Source organism: Melopsittacus undulatus, chromosome Z (genome assembly GCF_012275295.1).
Source record: "Melopsittacus undulatus isolate bMelUnd1 chromosome Z, bMelUnd1.mat.Z, whole genome shotgun sequence".
NCBI lineage: Eukaryota > Metazoa > Chordata > Aves > Psittaciformes > Psittaculidae > Melopsittacus > Melopsittacus undulatus.
In genome coordinates, this window is record NC_047557.1 from 30,125,855 (window position 1) to 30,151,049 (window position 25,195).

Consider the following 25,195-nt stretch of genomic DNA (forward strand, 5'->3'; position numbering starts at 1 on the left):
TTGGCTTTCTGGGCTGTAAGTGCACACTGCTGGCTCATGTTCATTTTCTCATTGACTAACACCCCCAAGTCCTTCTCCGCAGGACTACCATGAATTTCCTTTTTGCCCAACCTGTAGCTGTGCCTGGGATTGCTCCCACCCAGCTGTAGGACCTTGCACTTGTCATGGTTAAACTTCATGAGGTTGGCATCAGCCCACCTCACAAGCGTGTCAAGGTCCCTCTGAATGGCATTCCTTCCCTCCAGTGTATCAACAGAACCACACAGCTTGGTGTCATCGGCAAACTTGCTGAGGGCACACTCAATTCCATTGTCCATGTCAGCGACAAAGATATCAAACAAGACCAGTCCCAACACTGAGTGCGACCATCCAGCCAGTTCTTTAACCACCGAGTGGTCCACCTATCAAATTGATGTCTCTCCAATTTAGAGACAAGGTTGTCATGTGGGACAGTGTCGAACGCTTTGCACAAGTCCAGGTAGATGACATCAGCTGCTCCACCCCTGTCCATCACTTCTGTAGCCCCGTCATAGAAGGCCACCAAATTGGTCAGGCAGGATTTCCCCCTAGTAAAGCCATGCTGGCTGTCACCAAACACCTTGCTCTTTTTCATGTGCCTTAGCATGCCTTCCAGGAGAATCTGCTCCCAGATTTTGCCAGGCACAGAGGTGAGACTGACTGGTCTGTAATTCCCCAGGTCTTCCATTTTCCCCTTCTTGAAAATGGGGGTTATATTTCCCTTTTTCCAGTCATCAGGAACTTTACCTGACTGCCATGATTTTTCAAATATGATGGCCAGTGGCTTTGCAACTTCATTTGCCAGCTCCTTCAGGAGCCATGGATGGATTTCATCAGGTCCCATGGACTTGTGTACATTCAGGTTCTTAAGATGGTCTTGAACCAGATCCTCCCGTACAGTGGGCCCAAGGCCTAAGTTTTCACAGTCCCTGTGTCTGCCTTCCAAGACTTGGGTGGTGCAGTCAGAGCCTTTGCCAGTGAAGACCGAGGCAAAGAAGTCATTCAGATCTTTAGCCTTCTCCAAGTCGTGTGTAGCCAGTTCTCCCGAAAGCTTCTGGAGGGGGCCTACATTGTCCTTAGTCTGTTTTTTAGCTGCTACATACCTATAAAATCCCTTCCTGTTATTTTTAACATCCCTTGCCAAGTTTGGCTCCAATTGGGCCTTAGCTTTCCTAACCCAGTCCCTAACATCCCAGACAACGTGCCTGTATTCATCCCAGGCCACCTGTCCTTGCTTCCACCTTTTATAAGCCTCTTTTTTCCCGTGAAATTTTCTTAGCAGCTCCTTATCCATCCATTAGGAGGTCTCCTGGCCCTCCTGCTGCACTTCCTTCTGGTCAGGATGCAACACTCCTGAGCTTGTAGCAGGTGATCCTTGAATGTTAACCAAGAGTCTTTGGCCCCCTTGCCCTCTAGGGCTATATCCCATGGAACCTTGCTAAGCAGGTTCCTGAAGAGGCCAAAGTCTGCTCTCTTGAAGTCCAGGGCAGTGAGCTTACTGCACGCTCCTCTCACTGTCTTGAGGACCTCAAATTCGACCATCTCGTGATCACTGCATCCAGGACTTCCCTGGAGAGTCACATTTCCAATGAGCCCTTCCCTGTTGGTGAACATGAGGTCAAGCAGGGCACCTCTCCTTGTCGGCTCCTTTATTGCTTGCAGAAGGAAGTTGTCTTCCACACAATCGAGAAACCTCCTGGATTGCTTGTGCCGGGCCGTACCGTCGCCCCAACAGATGTCAGGATGGTTGAAGTCCCCCATGAGAACAAGGGCCTGCGAGTGTGAGGCTTTTCCTATTTGTCTGTAGAGTTCTTCATCCACAGGTTGCTCTTGATCAGGCAGTCTGTAACATATCCCCACAGTAATGTGTCCCATCACCGATTTCCCCTTAACCCTGACCCACAAACTTTCTGTTAACTGATCACCTGTCCCCAGACAGAGTTCCATACTCTCCAGCCTATCCCTAACATAAAGGGCAACTCCCCCTCCCCTCCTACCAGGCCTGTCTTTTCTAAAGAGCCTGTATACCTTCCATTCCAACACTCCAGTCAAAGGAGCCATCCCACCATGTTTCAGTGATGCCTATTATATCATAGCCCTGTAGATGTGCCCACATCTCTAATTCCTCTTGTTTATTCCCCATTCTACGGGCATTTGTATAGAGGCATCTGATCCAAGCTCCAAATGAAGCCGACTCAATGGCTGGAGCAGATGGAATATCACTACATTGCTCCAAGCATTTATTATAGGTGCTGGCAACTGACTGGGTGTGTTGGGATGGAATGATGCTCCCCTCCCCCAAGACAACTAGTTTAAAGCATCGTTGACCAGTTTGGCAAGCCTCCCAGCAAAGCCACTCTTCCCTTTCTTTATCAGAGCAGTTCCACCAGCCCCCAGCAGGCCTGGCCTACAAATGTCGGCCCCATGTTCAAGACACCCAAACCCTTGACTATGACACCACCCTTTTAACCATTTATTAACCTGTCCAATCCTCCTTGCCTTTGGAAGGTCCTCCCCTGTGTCTTGGAGAATTGTCAAAAAGACTATCTGAGCTCCAGAACCCCTGACCACCTCTCCCAGAGCTCTGCAGTGTTTCTTTATACTCCTCAGGCTACTACTATCTATATCCGTAGCCATCCACATGTATCACCAGAAGCGGGTAATAGTCCGTGGGACTTACTAGAGCAGGCAGCCTCTCCGTAACATCCCTGATCCGTGCCCCAGGTAGGCAACACACCTCCCTTGCGACCGGGTCAGGGTGACAGATGAGCGCTTCTGTCCCTTTCAAGGCAGAGTCCCCTACTACTACAACCCGCCGGTTTTTCCTGGCGGCACCAGTAAATATCTTCTGTACCAGCGCACTAGCCGACTATTTTTGATGCAAGTGCATTTCCTCATCAGTCCCCTGCAGGACAGGAAAGCGGTTCTGGGTGGGTACAGCAGATTTAGGAAGAAGCCCCTTGCTTTTAATTGCTCTCTTCCTCCTTTTGTTGTTTTTCTTTGTTACTAATTCCCACCTTCCTGGGTTAACAGCCTTCTTTCCTCCATGAGCTAGAGGGGAATCTTGAGGCCCCTGCACAGTTTGGTCCTGGAGCAAGCAGTCCTGCTTCGTCTCAGCTTCCCTGACATCTTACAGCTTACTGAAAGCATCCCGTAGCTCAGCCACCTGCTGGAGGAGGACCTCCATCAGGGAGCATCGAGTGTAGACCTGCCCATTCTGCACCTTTCCCTTACCAGACCAGTGCAGGCACTCTCTACACTCCAAGCTCTGCGCCGCAACCTCCCCACTTACCGGCTCTGTCTGGGTGCGTACGCTGGCCACCACTGGGACGGCCAGGGCAGAGCTCCCAGACTGGACCCTGGTCGTACGGTGAGTGCTCACCATCCCGTTCGCCTGCCTGCGCAAAATGCCCGCAAACTGCCCGCAAACTGCCTTGACCCGCTCTGTTTGCTTGCTCTGTTCGCCCACTCTGTTCACCACGCTCCTGGTCGCCGTGCTCCCTGGGTAGATTTTTAACCACTCACAGCTGGTGCCACTCCTCCTGTCTCCACCCTGGTGAGTCACCTCCTCGCGGTAGCTGAGCTCTTGGGCAAGTCCTGTCGAGGACTTGAGGCTCCCTCCTCAGTGGCTCTTGTCGCTCTGTGGTGAGGCTTCTGGACGCTGATCTCCCCTGGCTCCACTCCAGTGTTACAGGCGTCCTTTCTCAAGCTACTCCCCTCAGCAAATCTAGATGTGATATAAGTGTATCTTAAAGTATATGAGAAAAATGTTTTCTTTTTGATCGTAAAATCTTACTTTTTAAAAAATACCTGTGAAGAGAACATAAAATAATTAGAAAGTTGTATAAAAGATATTTTATATGTAGCTTGGTTTGGCAGTTTCTAATCATCCAAACCTACATGGAACAGTTTGTAGCTCGTAATTCCATAAAACATAAATGGTAATTTTGTATCCATACAAAAGAGCTATGGAACATAATGTATTTAAATTGAGAAGCTTGTAAACTGGTCAGCTGCTGGTTCTTAAGTAATTTCTTTGTTTATCTGCTTTTCTTGTGCAGTGATCACTTACATTCAGGCAGAGAAGGTACTGCTATTGTAGTAATACAAATCTATGTTTTGATTAGTTTTATATATATTTTTTAAAGTGCTGCTTTGTTAGACTTAGATGCACCAAGAAAGTCTTCTCAGCTGTAAGAATGGAATCTTTGTTGGAGTAAAGATAGGTAATTCCAAAACGTTCTAAGATGATAGGAGACATTTAACTAAAACAACAATTACATTAAAATATTTTGGTTTCTTATGAATTTTCAAAGTGCTATTTATAGAAAACCTTACTGCATGTTATAAAATTCCAGGCAGTAGAGACATTACTTGAATCCTGAAGGTCTTGGACACAATGCTTAAAAGCTAAGAAAAGTTTTTTAAAGTATTTTAAAGGAAGTGTGAGTTGATAATATAAAAAATGCTTTTCTAGTTTGCAGATACTTGTTTACTCTTCAAAATGAAAAAAAAAATAAAATCATTAAACAATGACCTCTTCATCTTTTGAAGAAATAGCAGTGGATAGGAGTTTACTTTCTGGAACACATTGGCCCATTTATTTTGAAATGCAGCCCTAAAAGAAGTTGAATTCAAGACAGTGAAAGATGTATTTGTTGTTGTACATGTTCCTTTACTGGAGGAAGGCTGCAGTAATTTATGCTAATGCTGTTTCTATATTAGTAAAATGTATGTTGGGTTAATGTGACATTAGTATAATATTTTCTTCAAAAAAGTGGAGGATGAATGGAATCTTAGGATACAGATAGCAAAGATCTTGTCTGCTTTTAAAAAAGCTTAAACTGAGTTGACAAGTGCTTTGTTAGTGAAACCAAATACCCTGGCATGTAACACATTTTTTAATTTTGCTGGATGTATTACCCATATTGGTTTTATGGAGAACAAAAAATAGTTTATGCAGAAACATAGTGTGTTTTCTCTAAAAGAGAAGATGACTACTTCCATCTGATTGCTGTGATGAGAACTTGTAGGCAGCAGCTCAGTCTGACTGCTGTGGCAGTCTTTATGAAGCTGGCCATTCTCCTCTATTTAGGTGTAAGATTAAATTTCATTTCTTACACGCTATGCAGTTCCGCTTTCAAGAGGTACACAAGGAAGTTTATATATAATTTTATATTATGGATACAGGTGCCTGCGTACTCAGACTAAGACTAATGTATGATTTAAGAACAGCTATGATGATACAGTAACTGAGTTAAAAGAGGCTCAGCTAGGTCCTAACAGGGTTTTCTGGGGCAGTATTAACAGAACAGCAGCTGACAAGAGACTGGTCAAAATCTGTCTGGGTGGTGCAGAGTTCAGCATGAATGGAAGAGTCTTGCTACCTTTGCACAAGTGATGCTGACATTTTCCTATTCTGTATCTAGGAGAAATAACAGATACAGAAAATTAAAAGTGCAGTCTTTTAGTGTGAAAAATTGGAGTAATGTCTAAAACTTACATGATAGCTGGGGGGAGAGAGTTATACTCAATGCAGAAGAGGATTAGCTGCACTTACTGCTGAAAATGATCAGGAAAGTTAGAAATAAGAGTATCAGGAGTCACAGAGATTACTATAATCAAATAGGGATTCTATTTGTAAAAATGTAACAATAATTAAACAGTACAGTGGTGTCATGGTTTAAACCAAGTCCCCCAACTCCTGGAGAGTTAGGAAGGAAAATCCAAAGAATGTAGCCCCCACGGATTGAGATAAGAATGGTTTAATTGCTAAGGCATAACATAAATCACCACTGCCATTACTACTACAAATAATAATGATACAGCAAACAACAAGTGAAGAGAATACAACACCCCACCAGCCACCGACCCATAACTCACTCCACCCTGCCCGGCTGAGCACCGCGTGCTCCTTCCTCCATTTTCCTCCAGAGCTCCACCCTTCCAGCTCTCTCTCCCAGTATGCATCCTGGGCATCACGTGCTATGGTATGGAATACCTCATTGGCTAGCCTGGGTCAGGTGTCCTGTCTTTCCTTCCTCCCGGCCTCCTCTCCTCCACCTGGCTGGAGCACATGCTCAGAAAAGGCCCTGAACAAAAACACCCTCAAAACATGCTCGCTATCAAGCAACTGTTCCCAGCCCAGAAGTCAAAACACAGCCCTGCACCAGCTACAAGAAGGAGAAAAATGACTGCCACGGCTGAACCCATGACAAGTGGTTTGACAGCAGTCTGAAGGGGTTATCACTGTGCTTGAAAGCAAGCCATCATTTGGTATTTAGAATATTCTCCATAAAGTGAGAGAACTTTGGTGAGATGTTTTTGTTTTTGCTTTTTTTGTGTAGATTTTTTTATGTTCACCCTGTAGAAGTGGGTTTTTATATATACTAGGTTTATATCATCCTGTAGAAGTGGGTTTTGTTCCTTGAAATAGTAAGTAGGAAAACTGTTTAGGAGGTGATTTACCTTGAAATTTCCCTTATCAAAATGGTATGTTTTAACTTCCTAAATTAAGTTTGAGACTTCTATTTGCTTATATTTCTAAAATCTATTTATAATCTTTATATATATTAAATAAATATATTTATTTTATTTATTTACCCACCTAAATATATAGTAGAGCAATTAAATGTTGCTTATAGATGGTGGCATGGAATTCTCAACGCAGTGTTTGGAATTAAATAACATTATTTTGATGTAAGGTGGAGGTTGCATATCACATGTTATGAACTGTGAAAGCAATGAATTATGTTCATTATGAAAAAATGCTGTTGTTAGTTTATTTTTAACATTTTATGGGTTTGCAGCTTTGGAATTTTTAGAACACTGATTCTAAATGCTAGTATTTTTAGAATACTGATTCTGAATCCCGATAGCAGGAAAAAATTATCAGCTGTTGTTCCCATGTGAAGATATAGGCTTCAGAAAAGTAGTTTGGTTAAGTATTTAGGATCACATTGAAATTAGCTTGCAGCTGTTCATGTTATCCAATATCTGTGCATGTTCCTGACTTAGGAAGAATGGAAATCAGTGTTTCACATTCTGTTTCTTGTCACTGTGATGAGAATAATTGGGTGTTTGTCTAAGAGGCTGCTTGTCTGATGACCGTCTTGCTTAACTAGGTACATTTTGCACAGTAAAGCAATGATTCTTTGTTTTGGTTGCCTTTTTATGTGCATGTTTTGAATAATACTGTTTTAGAAGTTGCCTGATCTATAAAACATGCCACTTAGCTGAACACCTAACAAGGATCAGGAGTTTCACTTTCATCTACAGTCATCACAATACTGTGCATGTGTTAAAAGGAAGTGGATTCAAATTCAGTTTTGAATTTATCTATTGCCTGCTGTTAGAAAATTGATTGATGGCTTGGCTTCACGAGCGAAGATTTTGGGGGAGGGCTTTAACCACGCTTACTTCAAGCATAGTGACCAAGGGCATGTGGGATATGCAAATCTGTTTTGAAAAGGGTGCTTAGGCAATCAGGGAGTGTTTGACCAGGACTGTCATCTCCTGAGTAATCTCGAGCTACCCATGCGCTGGTCCGCCCACATGCAAGGTTGGATCTGCAACTTCCCATGCACCTTGTCACCTACCCATTCGACCCTCACCCGTCCATACCCACAAGAGAGAGCCAAGCCCTTCCAGCCTGCACAGTGGATTTTTTAGGTGAGGCACAGCTTGTGCAGAACTGGCCCCACCCTTTACACCTGAGGTTTAACTGCCACAGCCTAGCAAGCTAGGATGGTGACAGCAAAGACTGCAGGTCATGTACTGCAGTACTGAATAACCAGTTACTCTCTTGCACAAAAAGCAGTAAAAATGACACAACAATCCAACCCACTTCTTTTATTTGGAAGGTGCAATTTATAAAATCAAATGCAGCATTGAAGAGTAGAGTCTGTGGTGTCACCAGGAAGGAAGAAAAAGATAATACCCACTAATGCACTAATCCATTGAATTTTCTGTGTTAGGATTTCCATTCATTTTATTAATGATGTTAAGTCTCAGTCAGGATGGACTCTGTTCTTCAAGATCTTTGGCTATGAGGTAGTATGAATTTAGTTTTTTGTTGTTTCAAAAAAACCCACCCAAGAAACCAACACCATATGCTTATTTTCTGTATTTAGAATAATAATAGATGTTGGGACTTGAATAGTCTATTTTGACTACCTCATTGCTAAGTGTGGATAATGTGAATGCATGTATTGTATGTATTCATTCCTTCTGAAATGCATGATATTGTTCTGTATCTTACTCTGTATATATTTCTATATACTTTTTCTCTCTCCTGTCTCCATTGCTGCCCATAATGGGGTTTGGTGGTGAAGTAGCTGTGGAGGCTTTTCTTTGAGGAAGTATCATGCTTATTTAGTACTTCTTTTCGTTAAAGCCCAGATGTCTAGCACCTCTGAAAATGTTACTTCTGGTATTTTTCCACATACGTGGGACACTTCCTGAGAACTTTCTGGATTGTCAGGACTCTTTGTTTTTAGTGTGGAATATTGATTTTCTGTTCCCATCAGAATTAGGAATATGGATTAGCATAAGAGTATTCTTTTGCAAAATGTAAGAAGTCTGTAGACAAAGTAAGGGGAGAGGTGTTTTTTTTCAGGCCTTATGGGCAAATTACTAATGCAGATAAGAGCAAAATGTTGTATGAGCTGATTCATGTGTATAACTATTGACTTAAAAATTTTTCTGTAAAAGTTGTATTTCTGATATGTGGTCTGGGTTGTAATCTGTGGTGTTGGGAGATTATAGAGCCACAAGAGATGCCCTGACATAACAAAGGAAAGGTAGCAGTACTCAAAGCTTGCAACAAAGGGACCTTTTGGCCTGACAGAAGGAAAAAATCATTCACAATGACATTGTAACAGGTCGCTTAGGGAAGCTGCTGAGTCTTCATCTTTGGAAATTTTCAGAGATTGAAAGGCACATGAAAAACAAGGAGGTGTTTGGTGACAGCCAGGATGGTTTCACTAATGGGGAATCCTGCCTGACCAATTTGGTGGCCTTCTACAATGGGGCTACAGAACTGATGGACAGGGGTAGAGCAGCTGATGTCATCTACCTGTACTTGTGCAAAGCGTTCGACACTGTCCCACATGACATCCTTGTCTCTAAATTGGAGAGTCGTCAATTTGATAGGTGGATAAAGAACTGGCTGGGTGGCAGCACACAAAGAGTTGTGTTGAAGGTGATCCTGCCCCTCTGCTCTGCTTTCATGAGACCGCGCATGGAGTATTGTGTGCAGTTCTGGTGTCCTCAACATAAAAAGGACATGGAACTGTTGGAACAAGTCCAGAGGAGGGCCATGAGGATGATCAGGAGACTGGAGCACCTCCTGTATGAAGACAGGTTGAGAAAGTTGGGGCTGTTCAGCCTGGAGAAAAGAAGGCTGCGTGGAGACCTCCTAGCAGCCTTCCAGTATCTGAAGGGGGTCTATATGGATGATGGGGATGGGCTATTCGTTAGGGACCGTAGTGACACGATAAGGGGTAATGGGTTAAAACTTAAATGGGAGAAGTTTAGATTGCATATAAGGAAGAAGTTATTTGCTGTAAGAGTGGTGAGACACTGGAATGGGTTGCCCAAGGAAGTTGTGAATTCTCCATTCCTGGCAGTGTTCAAGGCCAGGTTGGATGTAGCCTTGGGTGGCATGGTTTAGTTCAGCGTGTTCCTGCCCACGGCAGGGAGGTTAGAACTTTACGATCTTAAGGTCCTTTCCAACCCTAACGATTGTATGATTCTATGATTCTATATGTTGTTATATGCAAACTGATCTCGCTTTGAAGTTAGCCATAGGTTGATTAGGAGGCTGCATTAGATGATATTCAGGTCTCTTTCAACTTATTTTTTCTGTCGTTCTTTGATGCTGAATTTTAAAGAAGGTGGTACTCTTAACATGCTTTGCTCTGATGTATGGGTTGAGTTGGTAATAAATTCCGAATCAACACTACTGTTCTGCAGAATTCTAAACCTGTGAGTAAAGTTGCTTGCACTCATTTTTGCAACCATTTATGATGCTAATTCTTTCTAGTTTCTATCTGCGTACCTGTTTTTAGCCAGTGTTTTTCTTTATCTGCAGTCCCATATGAAGACAGGCTGAGAAAGTTGGGGCTGTTCAGCCTGGAGAAGAGAAGGCTGCATGGAGACCTCATAGCAGCCTTCCAGTGTCTCAAGGGGTGGCTGTTTGGGATGCTGGGAATGGACTGTTCATTAGGGCCTGGAGTGACAGGACAAGGGGTAACGGGTTCAAACTTAAGCAGGGGAAGTTTAGATTGGATATAAGGAAGAAGTTCTTTACTGTTAGGGTGGTGAGGTGCTGGAATGGGTTGCCCAGGGAGGTTGTGAATGCTCCATCCCTGGCAGTGTTCAAGACCAGGTTGGATGAAGCCTTGGGTGATATGGTTTAGTGTGAGGTGTCCCTGCCTGTGGCAGGGGGGTTGGAACTAGATGATCTTAAGGTCCTTTCCAACTCCAACTATTCTATGATTCTAAATATTAAGCCCTTAGAAATACAGGATTGTACAAAAATGTATACCTTCCCTCTCTCCATTCACAAAACAAATGCAGTAACAAAGAAAATAACAGTTTGATAAGCAGCTTTCAACTGTCACTTTGCAGGTCAAGAAGAAGCCATGGTTCTTGTCTTTGACCAGATGTTTCTTGGTTGTTTTGCACAAAGTTTTGCACTGCTAGAGTTGTTAGCGACCATTTATGTATTGAATGAAGTTAACAATTTATTTTGCATACTAACTTATTTTGTATAAGCTGTAAGTGTACACTATATGTGACCATTTGTTTTCTAACTGTGTAGCGTATATCTTAGAGAAGGAAATTTTCAAAAAATAATGAACAATCTTCTGAACTACATTGTGTGCTGATCTGTGGGTTCTGATGTTTTCGGTAATGCAAGGACCAAGCCACTCTGTATTTCAGCTTTGCATTTTCAGTAGACCTACCAAAGTAAGGATTCTGTAGTACAAAATGTGACTTTGTCTTTGATGTCTAGAGTGATGTTTTTCATGTGGCATAGAGTCTTCTAATTACTTGCTGAGGCATACATAGAAAGTTCACTAGAAAAATAGGAGTATAAGACTTTAGTCTTAAATTTTATACTTTTTTACTAGTCTTTTATACACCTATTTTGCTTCTTGTTCTGGTAGTGTTATAACTATATTTTTTGTGTTGTTTTAATACATTTTACAGTGCAAGCTTGATGATTTTGGTTTTGCATTCATCCATACCTTTAAATTTATTTTAATTTTATTAAAATTTGTTTTTAAAATTTATTTGTAACTGTGTTTTGCAGGTCAAAAAAACCCCCATCTGTTTAACTTCATGAGCTTTTTTTTCCCTTGTCTTTTTTCATCCTGGACATTAGAGGACTGCAAAGCAGATCAGCTGTGAAAGAGTATGACTGACAGTTCATAGAATTTTGTGCTGACTCATAAAGCCTTGTATTGACTTGTAGGAAATCTTTTTTATTAGTTAACCTGATATTTTTTATTTTTTTTTTAAATAACAGTGCAGGTTTTATTTTCTGTTATTGTGAACTAGGGACTTGTCATCACATAGTCAATCATTCTAGGATCCTGATAAGGCCTGCATTTTTCATCTTGGGAATGATGTTAAGGGGTCCTTGGTAAAAGAAACCCAATTCTGAAATCTTCTTATTTGTGTATCCATTATTGTAATTTAGCTCCACTGCTTTTCTTGCTGTGAAAGTAAATTTCATTTCTATGGAAACATGCAGACTAAACTAGGAGACTCATTCTAATGGGATATCCTTGGTTGTTTTACAATGACAGCTGTGCAATTCACAAAGCGTGTTGCAGCTATTTGATTTTTGGCATTCTTTGCAGTCAATGAAGACAAATTGTACTTTTTCCTTTTTCTAACGTAGTTTTCCTGAGTGAGGAGTTTGATTTGATTTCCATCTTGAATATGTCCTTAAACCAGGATTTTCATATTGGAACAAACTTGGTGATGGAAGCTTTTTTTCCAGGACTAGAATGCATGCTGATGGTTGAATAATACTTAATTTTTATAGTTTGTATAGGTCTTGGTGAAAACTTTTTAAACTCTGAAGAAATTCTGCTTGAAACTGTATTAGGAAGAATGTTGGCTAAGGTTTTCTGGTTATTTTCTAAAAAAATTATCTAACCCTATTTATGCTAAGTGGGTATTAGTCATGGCCAGCATGAAGTCTTGTTTCTCGATTTAATTAAAGGCAGAATAGAGAGAATCAGAAGTACACATTGTATCTGTGCCATGAATTAAAGAGAAATGAAAGGCTTACTTCAGATACAGATAAAAATGCTGTTTAGTTTTAGCAACAGCATCAGATTATGTAGGATGCTTTTAAAGATTATATATTAAATTTTGTTTCAGAAAGCACAACTGTAATACTTAACGTTATACTGCACTTAATGTTTCTAAATAAATATTCTTGTATCAGTATTTTAAGGACAAGGCAGTTCTTTAATTTGAAGTTAGAAAATTCAGTGCTGAATTATCAAAGTTTGGATTGAATTAATATATTCCATTAAAAATGCCAACAATTTTCAGTGTATTGTTAGTCTGTCAGTTGACATTCGCAATAATGTGAAAACATTTTAACTAAATACAGTTGTATTTGTTTGGTTTTACTAACATTATAGTTTAGATTATTCTACTGTGAACTTATTGTTGAAATCCTGATTTGTTTGTGACATGTTTTCTGGCTACTTGGCTATTTTTCTTGTTAAAGCCCAAATGAACGTTTCATGAGAGAGGAACAAAAAACCAGATGAGATCTTCTTCTGTGGTCTTTCCGGCATTTCACTGTGATAAAAGTGCAAATGTTTGTTACATTATTTTTGAACAAATTTCAACTCAGGGCTGAAAGTGTTTTATTTTTCAATTCTATCTTTGTAAGAAGGTTTGTCTACTTTTAATATAAAAATTCTCATTTATCTTTTTTTTTAATTTTAATTGTTTTTCTGATCTTTCAGAAATTAGAGCTGATCCATTTGATGATGTGGCACTGCTTTGTTTTTTATTATTAGATGCTGAAGAAGATACTGTGAAGTAATGTTATAATTGCGTAAATAGTATGTTCATTATAAATTGAGAAGCAACTGTAGATCAGTAGGAGGTACCTGTTCTATGAAAACCTGTCTCAGCAAAGAACCTAAAATGATGATTTGTGATTACAAATTTGTGATCCTAGGAAGTATTTCACAGCCCTGAATTAAGCTGTAAGGTTTTGCATACTATAGATGGAAGGAACTAGATGCTTCGTAATGGAGTAAGCATTTTGAATGGGCAACTGTCAAATCTAGACCTCCAGTGAAGACAATGATGAGAATTACCACCTTGCATTGAATTAGCTAGCACCTTGCATTAGATTAGCTAAATAAATAGTTATAGCCCGTTAAATCCTGGCCTGTCTTATCTTTCCAAAGATTACTGAGAGCTCAGTTGACCAGTTTTGCATTTCTGTAATATTGATCAGTAAAGAAAGTTTATTTCTTAAATGATTTTTTAAACTCTAATTGTAATGATTTCATGAGGACAAATAACCCTTTTATGTCTTGTAAAGCACAGCAAAATTCAAAGAGATTAAACTTCTATAAATTAGACTTATTTTGTGTGTTTTTGTTTAATTTGGAAAAAAGAAAGTGTATGTATATATTTTAACTGGAGTAGCGTAATCTTATCAAATATTGTCAATATACGTTATTTTAAATAGTGGAAATAAACTCCTTTATCTACATAGTATAATGTTAAATTTTTTTTTCCAAAAAAAATCCTCATTTTTTCCTCAGAAACTGGTATCTTTTTTGTGTATAATTTTTCAGTCCTTAATCTCTTTGGCTTCTGTATTTTTAGATAGTTATTATACATGAGATGAGGCTTTTGTAGTAATTATATCTTTAAGCATTTAATCCTTTTCTTCATATGAATTTTAGGTATGCTGTTCCTCCAGAGCATGGGAAGCGGCTTGAAAGACTAGCTCAAGGTAATATTTTCAATATCTCTGTATGTAAAATGTTTGAAGGACAAACCTCCGGTGAAGTGAAAAACAGTGTCCTTGACTCACCTACCGTGTTTTGTTACTTAATGTTGTGTGACTTTTATCTGTCTGTGACATGATTCCAAACACGAATACGTTCTAGTACTCTGAGGAATTCTTAAGAAACAAAATAATCTTATTTTTCCTCTTAGAACTTTATTTTGTACTGTCATTTTCAGTTTGGCGAAGCTTGGAAAAATGAGGCATAGTGTTTTATTGTCCAATAGATTCTCATTGCTAGCATCTTCATCTCTTCTGTGCCCTTGCTTTTTCTTGTCATACCTTCTTTTCCTCAGTAACTTTTGAATCTTCAGTTCTTACCCAGATTTGATGCAAAGGTAGAAATGTTGAAGTCTTGGATGTTTCTTGAAAGCTAATGGCTGGGTAGAGGAATGGAAACCTGGTTAGTACCTCTGGGGAGGAGGAAGGACAGAAAATGTACCAATGTTAAATCTGATTTGGTAGCAGCATGCTGGCCAGCGGGCAGGCATCTAAATCTACTTTAGCCAAAGCATGTGGTGGCTCTTGCCCTCCATATGTGTAAGAAATATCTGCAGAGAAGGAGCAGAGGATATTTTTGTAAGGTTGAGATCTAGAGGATAAAAATCACTAGCCTATAGAAGAATTCTTCTCACACAGTAATTACTTTTCAGTAGCACTACAACTCTCTTTTCATTGCTAGATGAAGAGTGCGGTTTATGAACATAGGAATAAATAAGCATGTTTCTGGGCCTGGCAGCCCATGTTTTATAGCTTGAGATGAACCATATTGTATAAGAAATGCTACTGAAAATTGATAATTAAATATTCTATATAAGGACCAAATTGTGATTATTTTTTTCTACATTTCTTTTTATATCTATGTTCTCTGCATAGGATTGCATGACTTTTTCTGAGCTACTTTTAAATTATTGCTGAGAACAGTAAGATGGCATGTTTCAGTGAGATGTGAAAGTAAAGACCTGTGGACTTGCAGTCTTAAAAGCATGTCTCAGACACATTTCAGCCTGGATGATTACACTTACTATTCCTAATTTTTCCCATAGTTTCATTTGGGAATGTTGTCACTAATTTTTTTTTGCTTTCCAGATAATTTTCCCAACTTGCAAAGTATAGAACTCTTCATACACCTACCTTGAAGCTTTTGGCTTTCACTGACTGATAACATAGTAGACTGGGCAAGTGACACTGACTTGTGAGAAGATAATTCAATAATTATTTTTAAGATTTACAGGAAATGAGCAAAGTGTAAAAGGAATAGAAAATTGGAAAAGGTTTAGACAGGGATACCAGGACAGCTGAAAAATTTGCCTTTTAGTAATTGTTCGTAATTTCTAACTTTTAAATCTGAAAGAGTGTCAAATAAAAGGAAGAGGATATGATAAAGACCTGTGATGACTGGCATGGAAAAGTTGATTAAATACTTGTTATTCACTCTGTTGTTAATTTCTGGTACAGCTAGAAGCTCTATGAATGAAGAGTCTTAGCTGGATCAACACAAACAGAATACGATGGTTTCTGTCACAGTGTGAATTCGACAGTGGGTTGTAAAATTTTTCATATATTAAGGGGGAGATGGGTTAACACTGGCAAAGAAATCTTTTAGGAGCGCATAGGAACTGCATCTAGCTTTGGAAGTCTTGGAGCACCAGTTCGTTGGTACTAGATTACTCTGAGGAAGCAAAGATTGATTACATGCTGTATTTGAACACTTCTCTGTATGTCCACTTTTGACATTTTCTGAAAACAAGGCCTTTGGATAGATAGACTTTTTATTTCACATGGTTGCTCTGTCATTTATTATAGGTTTCATATTGATTTATTATAGCTGTGCAGTATTTCAAAACTATTGAGGTTAAAAATGTTCTATAATGAGTGTATCAAACCATTTTTTTTTTTTTGTGAGAGGGAAGGAAGAGAATGGGCAGTTTCAGCAACTCTTGTTTACTCATTTCTATAAATTAAGTGGCTTTGAGACATGGCACTGCTGCAGGCTAAAAAATACCTGCAGATTTTTCTTTGCGTAACCAAATTTCCACAGATATTGGAGTAACCTGACAAACTCAGGAAGTGGGTAACTTTTGGAGATACATGCTTTGCTAAATAGGAGCTTTTCAAGACACTTAGTGTAAATTTATATAGTTTAAGACATTCTTATGTTAGAAAACTGGCCTGAATGTGCTCAGGCCTCTTCGCACTTATAATGGTGGCCTAATACAATAAGAGGAATAAAGCATCAAGCATGGGAAGAAGTGGAGATCTCCAAAATCACTGTTTCTCAGAAGCCAGCATACTGGGGGCACAGTGTCTTAATATCCAAATGCCAGAGTCAGAATTGGACAACAGACAAAATGGGACTTACAACTTCAGTCTCACCCAGCATAACAGTTCTTAGGTCCAGAAATGCTGTAAGAAGGTAGGAGGGAAAGAAATCTGGCTTCAGGTACACTGGCACAGATTTACGTCATTTTCCTTGATCCTTACTGATTGCTGTATTTGAAGAAGCTGCCCAGGCATGCCACTCTGCCTTGGTGTGTACACATCTGCATGGAAGTGAGTTGTCTGGTACTGCCATTAATTAAATGTTAGTAGAAGTTATAAAGATCTAATTGTTCCATTCTGTTCAGTTAATAAAACTGCATTTCTGGGGAATAACTAAAATGTTCACACAGATATATTTACTGTAATAGCAAAATAAGGTAGGTGAGTTAGTTTCACAGGCAACACTCACTGACATTTCCTAAGATTTTAGTATTTGACTTTAACGTCTTTTGTGATGTTTTTCTGTGAGTAGGTTCTTTTTATGATATTTTTGGTTCACCTGATAGCTTAGAATGGAGTGTGGAAGATGATGCTGTAATTCTTAAGAATGAAGATGGTAGACTTAATTTGACTTAATTAATTTTTTTTTTAAAATGGGAAACTACCATTTCTGAGTATTTCCATGAGGTTAACTGTTGCCTGTTAAAATACAGTCTGAACATTATAGTAAGGTATCTTAAAAAGTTGAAAAAGTGAAGTAAACTGCATTACTGCAAGTCACTTAATAGTGAACATTAATACAGCATAGTGTAAATGAGGCCATTGTACTTAATGAGATTTGTATTGAAGATATTCTTGCATAAGGATAACACTGAAGAAAAAGAAGTAGTTTATTTCAGGAAGGTTACTTCTGAGCAGGTTCTTATGGAATTAATTGAATGCTCCTGAATAATTAAGAAAATAAAATAAGTGCATAAGATGGGACAGGTTGTCTAACTCAGGGCAGCAGCTGATACATAAAATTAAAGGAAAGCCAGAATATTTTCCATTATCTTGTCTGCGTATCACAATTACCACACATGCCTTTTGTGCATGAATGCTTTTATTTTTCTTTCCATTGAAATCTTGATTGACTGTGGCACCTACAAATACTTAAACTGAAAGACATTAGACTTGCATCTAATAAAGACAACAGTTTGATTTTGCCCTTCAGCTACTTTCTCATTTATGTAGATTTTTTCAATTTTATGTATACATAAATGTAATAAAATCTCAAGTGAGCTGTTAACTGCAATTTTTATACTTGTTATGTAAATCTGAAATATCATGGTATTCTTAAGGATTTTTTCTTTCACAAAATGGGTTAGAAAATAAAGAGAATTGAAGCAAAGTGGCAAATTGGAAGTGACAGTTTGAAGGATTTTCAAGATCCTTTAATAGATCATTTAATTGCAGAAACTGTTTTAGAGAGAAGACATCTATCTGTGGTGTTCAATTATGTTAAAAGAGAAACTAAAGTTTAATATATTGTAAGTATGTAGGGGTGTTATAAAAAGCTTTGTATAGTTTATACTATTAATTAATTCTATGCAGAAGTCATTACCTGCGATATATGAAAACACAGATAGTTGTTGAAATGAAATTTGACATAAAACTTGCATAACTTCTAAGGGTTTAAAATATAAAAACTTGAACAGCTTTTTCTCAATTAATAGTTACAAGTAAAGTTAGAAAAATCGTCTAAGAGATATTAAACTTAAGGCTGTAACTTATTCATCTGAGCATAACAACACTCATATTTCACAGCACTTGGTGCTTTTGTGGCTTTTTTACTCTTTTTTGACTATTTTTTGCTCTGCTTTGTATAGCATACAAATTGCCATTGCTTCTTTGTGAGAATTGTTCTCTTGCAGACTCATCCTCCTTATTTTTTTTTATAACAGAAAGTTAAATCAGTTCAAATGACTGCAAATTAATTTAAATTAGTTATATGAAGTTTGTATTCATACCTACTGAAAGAAAATCTAAAAAGAAAATGACTAGAAAACTCAGTTCTCCTTTCATCTCTGCGTATGTGCCAAGAGTACTGATCATTGAGTTCTGATTAATATTTCGTATGTTTTAAGTTGTTTAAATCAAGATCTGCATGAATAAAAATTTCTGTAACTTTGACCTTTATTACTTTCTCTGGGACTATTTTTAATTACATTAAAGTTAAGGTACATTAAATTTAAATTTAGGGTGCTCTCTTATGTTCTTAGTTTTATATCTGTAGTTTCATATTTTAATATTTTCAATAGACATTAATAAAATAGAAATACAACAACTTTACTGTAGAATTTCAGGTGAAGACCTGAGTATGGAAGTATAGAAAAATGTAGGAAATCTAGCCTCATTCATTGGCATGTCAGAATTTGATTTTAAAGTTTCCTAAGAATATGATTTTATGTGTGTGTGTATGTGCTTAAATAATGACTTTATTATTGGCCAGATTGTGATGTTGTGGATCATAGAATGATCTCCTATTCAAGTACATGGAGTTGTGGAATTAGTCTTTCAGTAATAATACTGTGATTTGTCAGTGTGTGATTGTTGCTTAAACAGTTGTCATGGTTTAAGCCCATCTGATAACTCAGACCCACGCAGCCAGTCACTCACTACCCCCTTTCTTCCTCCCTCTGCTCTGGGTGGGATGGAGAGGAAATTTGAAAGAATGTAACTCCCATGGGCTGAGATAAGAACAGTCCAGTAACTAAGGTATAACACAAACCACTACTGCTACCACCAGTAATAATAATAATAAGGGGAGAGAAAATTGCTCACCATCTGCTGACTGATACTCAGCCTGACTCGAGCAGCGATGTGGGCTTTCCTGGTAACCCCTCCCCCCCGGTTTATATACTGGGCATGATGTGCTGTGGTATGGAATACCTCTTTGGGTAGTTTGGGTCAGGTGTCCTATCTCTGCTTCCTCCTGGCTTTCCCTCCTCCCTGACAGAGCATGAGACTCACAAAATCCTTTGTCAGAGTAAGCATTACCTAGCAACAACTAAAAACATGGGTATTATCAGCCCTGTTCCCAGGCTGAAAGTCAAAACCACAGCACTGCACCAGCTACTAAGAAGGAGAAAAATGACTGTTACTGCTGAACCCAGGGCAGTTTAATTAGAAACAGTATGGACACATTCTTGGTACCATAAATAAGCTCTCCAGATATCCTGAAGAAGGTAATCAACCAGGGAATAGAAACCAATCCACTTCAGTTTGTGTGAATGATAGCTGTGATTTCACTTGGTCATCTAATCTGAGCTGTGTATCATATGTAGAAGTGTTGCTCACAGGGTGAAAAAAAATGAGCTTTTCAGGTAGTAATGTCACTGTTCCTCAATAATGTATAGAATTGAACTAACTTTAAAATGTTCTTTGTCCCTGAACAATTTAATGTGCACTTTAAGGAGATTCTGTGCAGCAGTATTCTGTTTGTGTGAATCCTGTTTTCCTCAGACACAGTTAGGAATCTGCTTCATGCCCAGTGCTGTAAACTTCCCCCAGTGATGAGAAGGCTTTAACTGTATCTAGAGTCTGGATCAGAAAGCTAGAAATTGTATGTTAGTGTCACTGTCTACTGAGGTGGAGTAGCATTGACAAAGGTGTGTCTTCACCAGCCCAGTGGTAAGAGTGTAAATCAATAAATAGTTCTATTTTGTTAGTACAAATAGCCTTGGTTATTTTGTGTAAAATCATCTGATTTTGGGCTGTGTTAGCTGTCAGACTGTGTATCTGTCTGACACCTAACGTAGGGTCTTCTGAGAGCATATTTTTGATTGCAAATACAGTCTCTTGTCTGTTTTCATGGATTCTTATTGTTGCATATATTAACTAGATAAGATTTTACAAAAAGCCTGAGTGGCACTTTCAGTTTGGTGGATAAATGTACTCTGCCTGTAGTTTATGTGCTCATACCCAAACATTTAGCTACGGGGTGCTGAATTTGCCTCACAGAACAGAATTAGTACAGTCTAAATCTTGAGAATGTCAGTGTTTCTTTAAATCACGATTAGAGAATTTTCAGCTGGATTATCTTTTTCTCATGGACTTATATCAGTGAGTATCCTGTGTTTTACCATGATCTTTGATCATTGGTTCCTATGATGTAATTGTTTTGAATTGTTGTTTTGTGTTCAAGAAGATACTTAGGGTACAGGTGGCAAACCTCTCCTGCACTTCTTCTCAATACTTATGTTTAGCCACATCTCAAGGAGATGAGAAACCATCTGAGAAACTAGAATTGCATCCAGATTCCTACAAAATACCTGCTTTTGTAGAACTGATTCAGAATTAATGGATTAGTGTTAATGGATTAGTGTTAATGGATTAAATTAAGATTCCATGTGTCTCATAAGAGCATGAATGTACTACAGAACTTGAACGGTAGTTGCATTTTACATAGATTTTGTTTTTTTATTTTTTTAATTCTATTTTTGGATGTGGGATTTCACTAAATATCCAGAATTAAGCGGTAATCCTGTAAATTGGTGAATTTAACAATAGTTTACCATTTGGGAATGGTTCTGGTGTGTTGCAGACATATCTTGAACTGGCTTGCATTTAACGTGTTTGTAATGACCTTGTGATGTTTCTAATGCAACATCCTCTTCTCAGTGTGCTACTAGGTATTTTTTACACTTGCTAACAAATTCTCCCATTAGGATTTTCTTTCCTGAAAGAAGAGCTTGTGTAACCTTAGCTTTAGCCGGGGCAGAGCAAAAGACCTTCTGATAAACAGTCTTGTAATGAGGAAATACTACCTCCCTTTCTTGTCTTGCTCATTGAAGGGAAGCGCTTTTAAAAAAAATTAGTTGAATGAGATGGGAAACTTGGAGTGTATAAGTATAGACCTTGACAGTCAAAAGATAGTTTATAGTGGTACAGAATGTGTAGGCTGCGCTTTAATTTCACTCTAAGGACTCTGTAACCACAGCAGATGTTCTGTAAATTTCTCTTAATGGATTTTGAGCAGGTTGTGTTCTGCTGTTCTGTGCTCTTTGCAACTATCTTAGAATTCAACAACAAACATGCCTTCTGGTTGGAGTTGTCAAAACTATTTCTGGTCTCTTGGAGATGTAACGATATAACAAGTTTTGGGTATCGGCCCATCGTTTGCTTTTTATTGTCATGTTTTGAGCCAATTAAGCATATTGCAGTAGTAGAATTAAGTACAAAATTTGTGTTCTCAGGGAAACAACTCAGTCAAGCTTCCGCTGCCTTTAGAAATCAAGGTTTTTACTACTTTTCGTACCAGTAATTTCCTTAATCTCAAATATCACTTTCAGTTTTTTCACAGTGTGTTCCAGTATATTTCTGTTATTATGCTGCTCAGGATTGAGTTTTCTTGAAGCTCATGTGCTATAGATTCCAAGTTATGATTGTTATCATTATATTATAGGCATTAGTTGTGCCAGAATATTTGAAATTTATTTGCTGGAGCCCACTAGTTCTGCTGTAGTTTCTTTTAACTGTCTTCTAGTCAGTGAAGCCAAACACATACAATAAACTGGACCTACAGACTATTATGTTTTGAAACTTAGGATGTCGTTTGCAATTCCAAAAAAGAGTAAAGAATTCTGTAGGGAGAAAAAAGAATGATAAATCTGAATAGAATTTGATCCACATCTCTGCAGACATCCTAGTACATTGATCAGCCTGACTGTAGATTACACCTTTGCTTCTGAAGTGCTGCTTCATATCTGAGAAATCATTGAAAAATTGTTCTCCCAGAATTGGGGAGTATGTTAGAAAATAATGTACAAAGAATATAACAATTATAACATGATTACGTAACTGTCATCACTTAAATATAAAACTCATCAGAGAGAAGAAATCAATTCTGACATTACAGAGAAGGATATACATTTATGGCGTATTGTTGTTCATATTTTATTTCCCAATTCATTAAAAATATTTAGGGTGGGCTTTTTTTTGTTTGTTTGGTTTTATTTTTGTCTTTTTTTCAATGGAGTAGCAAGCTTGTTGCTTCAAGAATGGAAGTGCATCTGTTAATGAGAAAGTAACATTTATGTGAGAGGGATACAGCGACTTGTTCAAACAGTAAGGAGATGATGGAAAGCTCTTCTTTTAGTAGTTAAATGTCTTGTGGCTAATTTTGTGCCCACTAAACAAGTTTTTTTATGTCATTTGTCTAGTCATGTTTGTTTGTCCCGTATTTTTCTTGGGTGACCTTTTATTGCTGATTTCATACAATTACCAGGTGTTTACAGCAAAACACTTACTATTCAGTTTGGATAATAATTGAGTGGTGTCTATGGTTAATTTATTGTGAATAAACACACCTTCAGTAATCCTAGGTAATTCATGCAGTCTGTAAATCTGGATCTCAGTCAAAGATCTTTTGTGTTCTTCAGGCATAAAGTATAATGCATAAATGAATCAAAAGTGTATTTCCCTGAATCAGTATTAATACTGTCATTAAAGAGAGTGTTACCTTCTTTCTGGAATCAAGTTAGAAAGGAGGTCAGGAAGGAATAAACTAGTCATGTTGTGGAGACCTTCCCCTCTCTCTCCTCCCCTGTTGTAGAGACTTTCCCCTCTCTTCTCACTTCTGCCTTGTATCTTCTAACAGTGGTTTTAAGTTAAGTGGTTTTAGCTTTTTAAGTTAAAGAACTTAATATTTCCATTTTAGAGAGGGAAAGATGAGGTAACTTATTTGAATGGTAGCTGAAGTGCTGTTCACGTTCTGGTTAGAGTGTCAGATACCAGATTTTAATAACACTGAAGCCTTGTCTTAATGAGAGGGAAAAGTGAAAAATTAGTCTTTGTATTTTTATCAACTGGATTATATAATTATGTAATGAACTAAGGAGGGCTTGTGGAGTAGTGCATGAATAATCATCAAAGTTTAAACATGGGAATTCTTTGTTCATAGAAGTTAAAACAAGATAAAAAGAAGCAAAAAACCCAAACCCATCTGTTTTTACTTCACCAGATAAAAGTCGCCATACTTTCTAGCATTTCCTAGATAGAAAATTGTATTCGTTTACCATATAGATAGCTTGTAAGTATTAGATAAATCTGGTCATTGTGAAATCCTTTTAAATTTATATACTACAGTTGATTTTTGTGTGTGCAGGGGTTGTAGAATGAATGTTAATGTAAAAAAAAACCCACACATCCCAACAATAAAATACTTCTGTCAAAGGTAAGAAAAGTATACCTAATTTACATGTCCAAATTTATTTAAAATTATTTTACTGCATAATCAAAAACTGAAAAAACCCAAAGCACTGCAGTTCCTCCCCTTGAAAATAAGTTGAAAATCTTAGGAGGAACATTTGATTTTTATGCAGATTTCTCAGAACCTAGCAACTACACAGTAAAATATTCTATGAGTTTATAGAATAATGAGTTTAAGTGGTATTATGTATTGTCAAATATAACAACATTTTTCTACCTTCTTTAATTAAAAGATACCCATTTTTGCTTGCCTTGCTGTACTAGGGTTCTTCCCCAGCAGCTCTTATGGATGCGATGCTTTTCTTCGCCACAAGATGACTCTGATTTCTCCATCAATATTGAAGGAGTATGGAATTCCTTTTGACAAGGTACATTAGTGTTTATTTTTAAACAGTGCATTCATCCATTGAATTAGATTGTGTTTACTATAAGGATTTTTTATAGTAAAGGTGATGCAAAATAATATTTTTTTTTTTTTAGGCATTGACTCCATGAAAAGATGAAAACAAATGCTTGTAGTATTAGGATTTTTACATGTTTTAGCTTGGAATTTTTTAGCAGAAAACACTTGTAGCCATCACAATCTTTATGCTAGAAGTTTTTGTTAAAATCTTATATTCCCATTTTATTTCCATGCAAGCTGTTGACTGAAACACTTCTTAAAATAATGAATAAACCCAAATTTAATTTTTTTTTTAATTTATTTTTTTATGGTGTAGCATATTAGAAAAATAGTGGTTATCTTGTGCTGTTAGGTAGTGGCAGAGTAGACAATTGATAAGAACATTATATAAAGTGTGAAGAATAACTGGCTTTCTTTTTGCAGATGAATTTTACACATAGCTATTTTCAAAAACATCTGAAGTATTCAATTTCTTCTCCTTTCCTACATTTTCTAGCTTACTGTTTTCCATGTAGAACTTTCTGTAGGTGCCAGCTAATAAGAATGGTTTTACTGCATTACTTTTTCTTTAAATATATTTATTCAATATCTTCAGTGTTTTGCAAATTCTGAACTTCTAAATTTAAGAGGTTTGTAATTCTACTCAGAATAGTACAGCTTGGTTCCCTTTCCTGAACATCTGTTTATGTTATACAGATGTTTTTAAAAGTCTTCACCAGCAAGGGTTTATGATTCTGGGTTTCCCACAGTGCAGACTGTTTAAAGATGTTCAGAAGAACCAGGCAATAGATACTTTTTTTTCTCACTATTCCTGCTACAATATAGTCCTGTAAACTGTCACTACTTTCTGTAATTTCTTTTGGCCTCAGCACATTTGCCGCAGTCCTGCTTTATTTTTGTGGTTACTGTTTTAATGTATGTGGTGTTTGTTGATACTATGTGGATCTGTGTATACAGACTTAGTGGATTATGTTCCCTGCTTAGAATATAGCATAATGCAGTGCTTTCTGTCTGTTTTAATTGACATTTTTATAACAGTCTGAAACATAGAAATAATGTTTAAGTGAATGATTTCGTGTATAGTGTTGTTGTAGTTTAACCCAGTAGACAGCCAAGAACCACACACCCTCACTTCCTCCTGGTGATACAGGGGGGAGAATCACAAATGTAAGAGTGAGAAAACTTGTGGATTG

General features: G+C 37.8%; 1 protein-coding gene across 5 annotated transcripts in view; it reads left to right on the forward strand.

Annotated features, from left to right (window-relative positions):
- The window catches only part of KDM4C (lysine demethylase 4C), a 265,851-nt gene that overhangs the window by 31,934 nt on the left and 208,722 nt on the right, over nt 1–25,195 (forward strand). For all 5 annotated transcript variants that reach the window (XM_034073180.1, XM_034073181.1, XM_034073182.1 and 2 more), the window contains exons 6-7: nt 13,983–14,032; nt 23,864–23,967. In XM_034073180.1, coding sequence (XP_033929071.1) covers nt 13,983–14,032; nt 23,864–23,967 — 154 coding nt within the window. The remainder of the gene's footprint in view (nt 1–13,982; nt 14,033–23,863; nt 23,968–25,195) is intronic.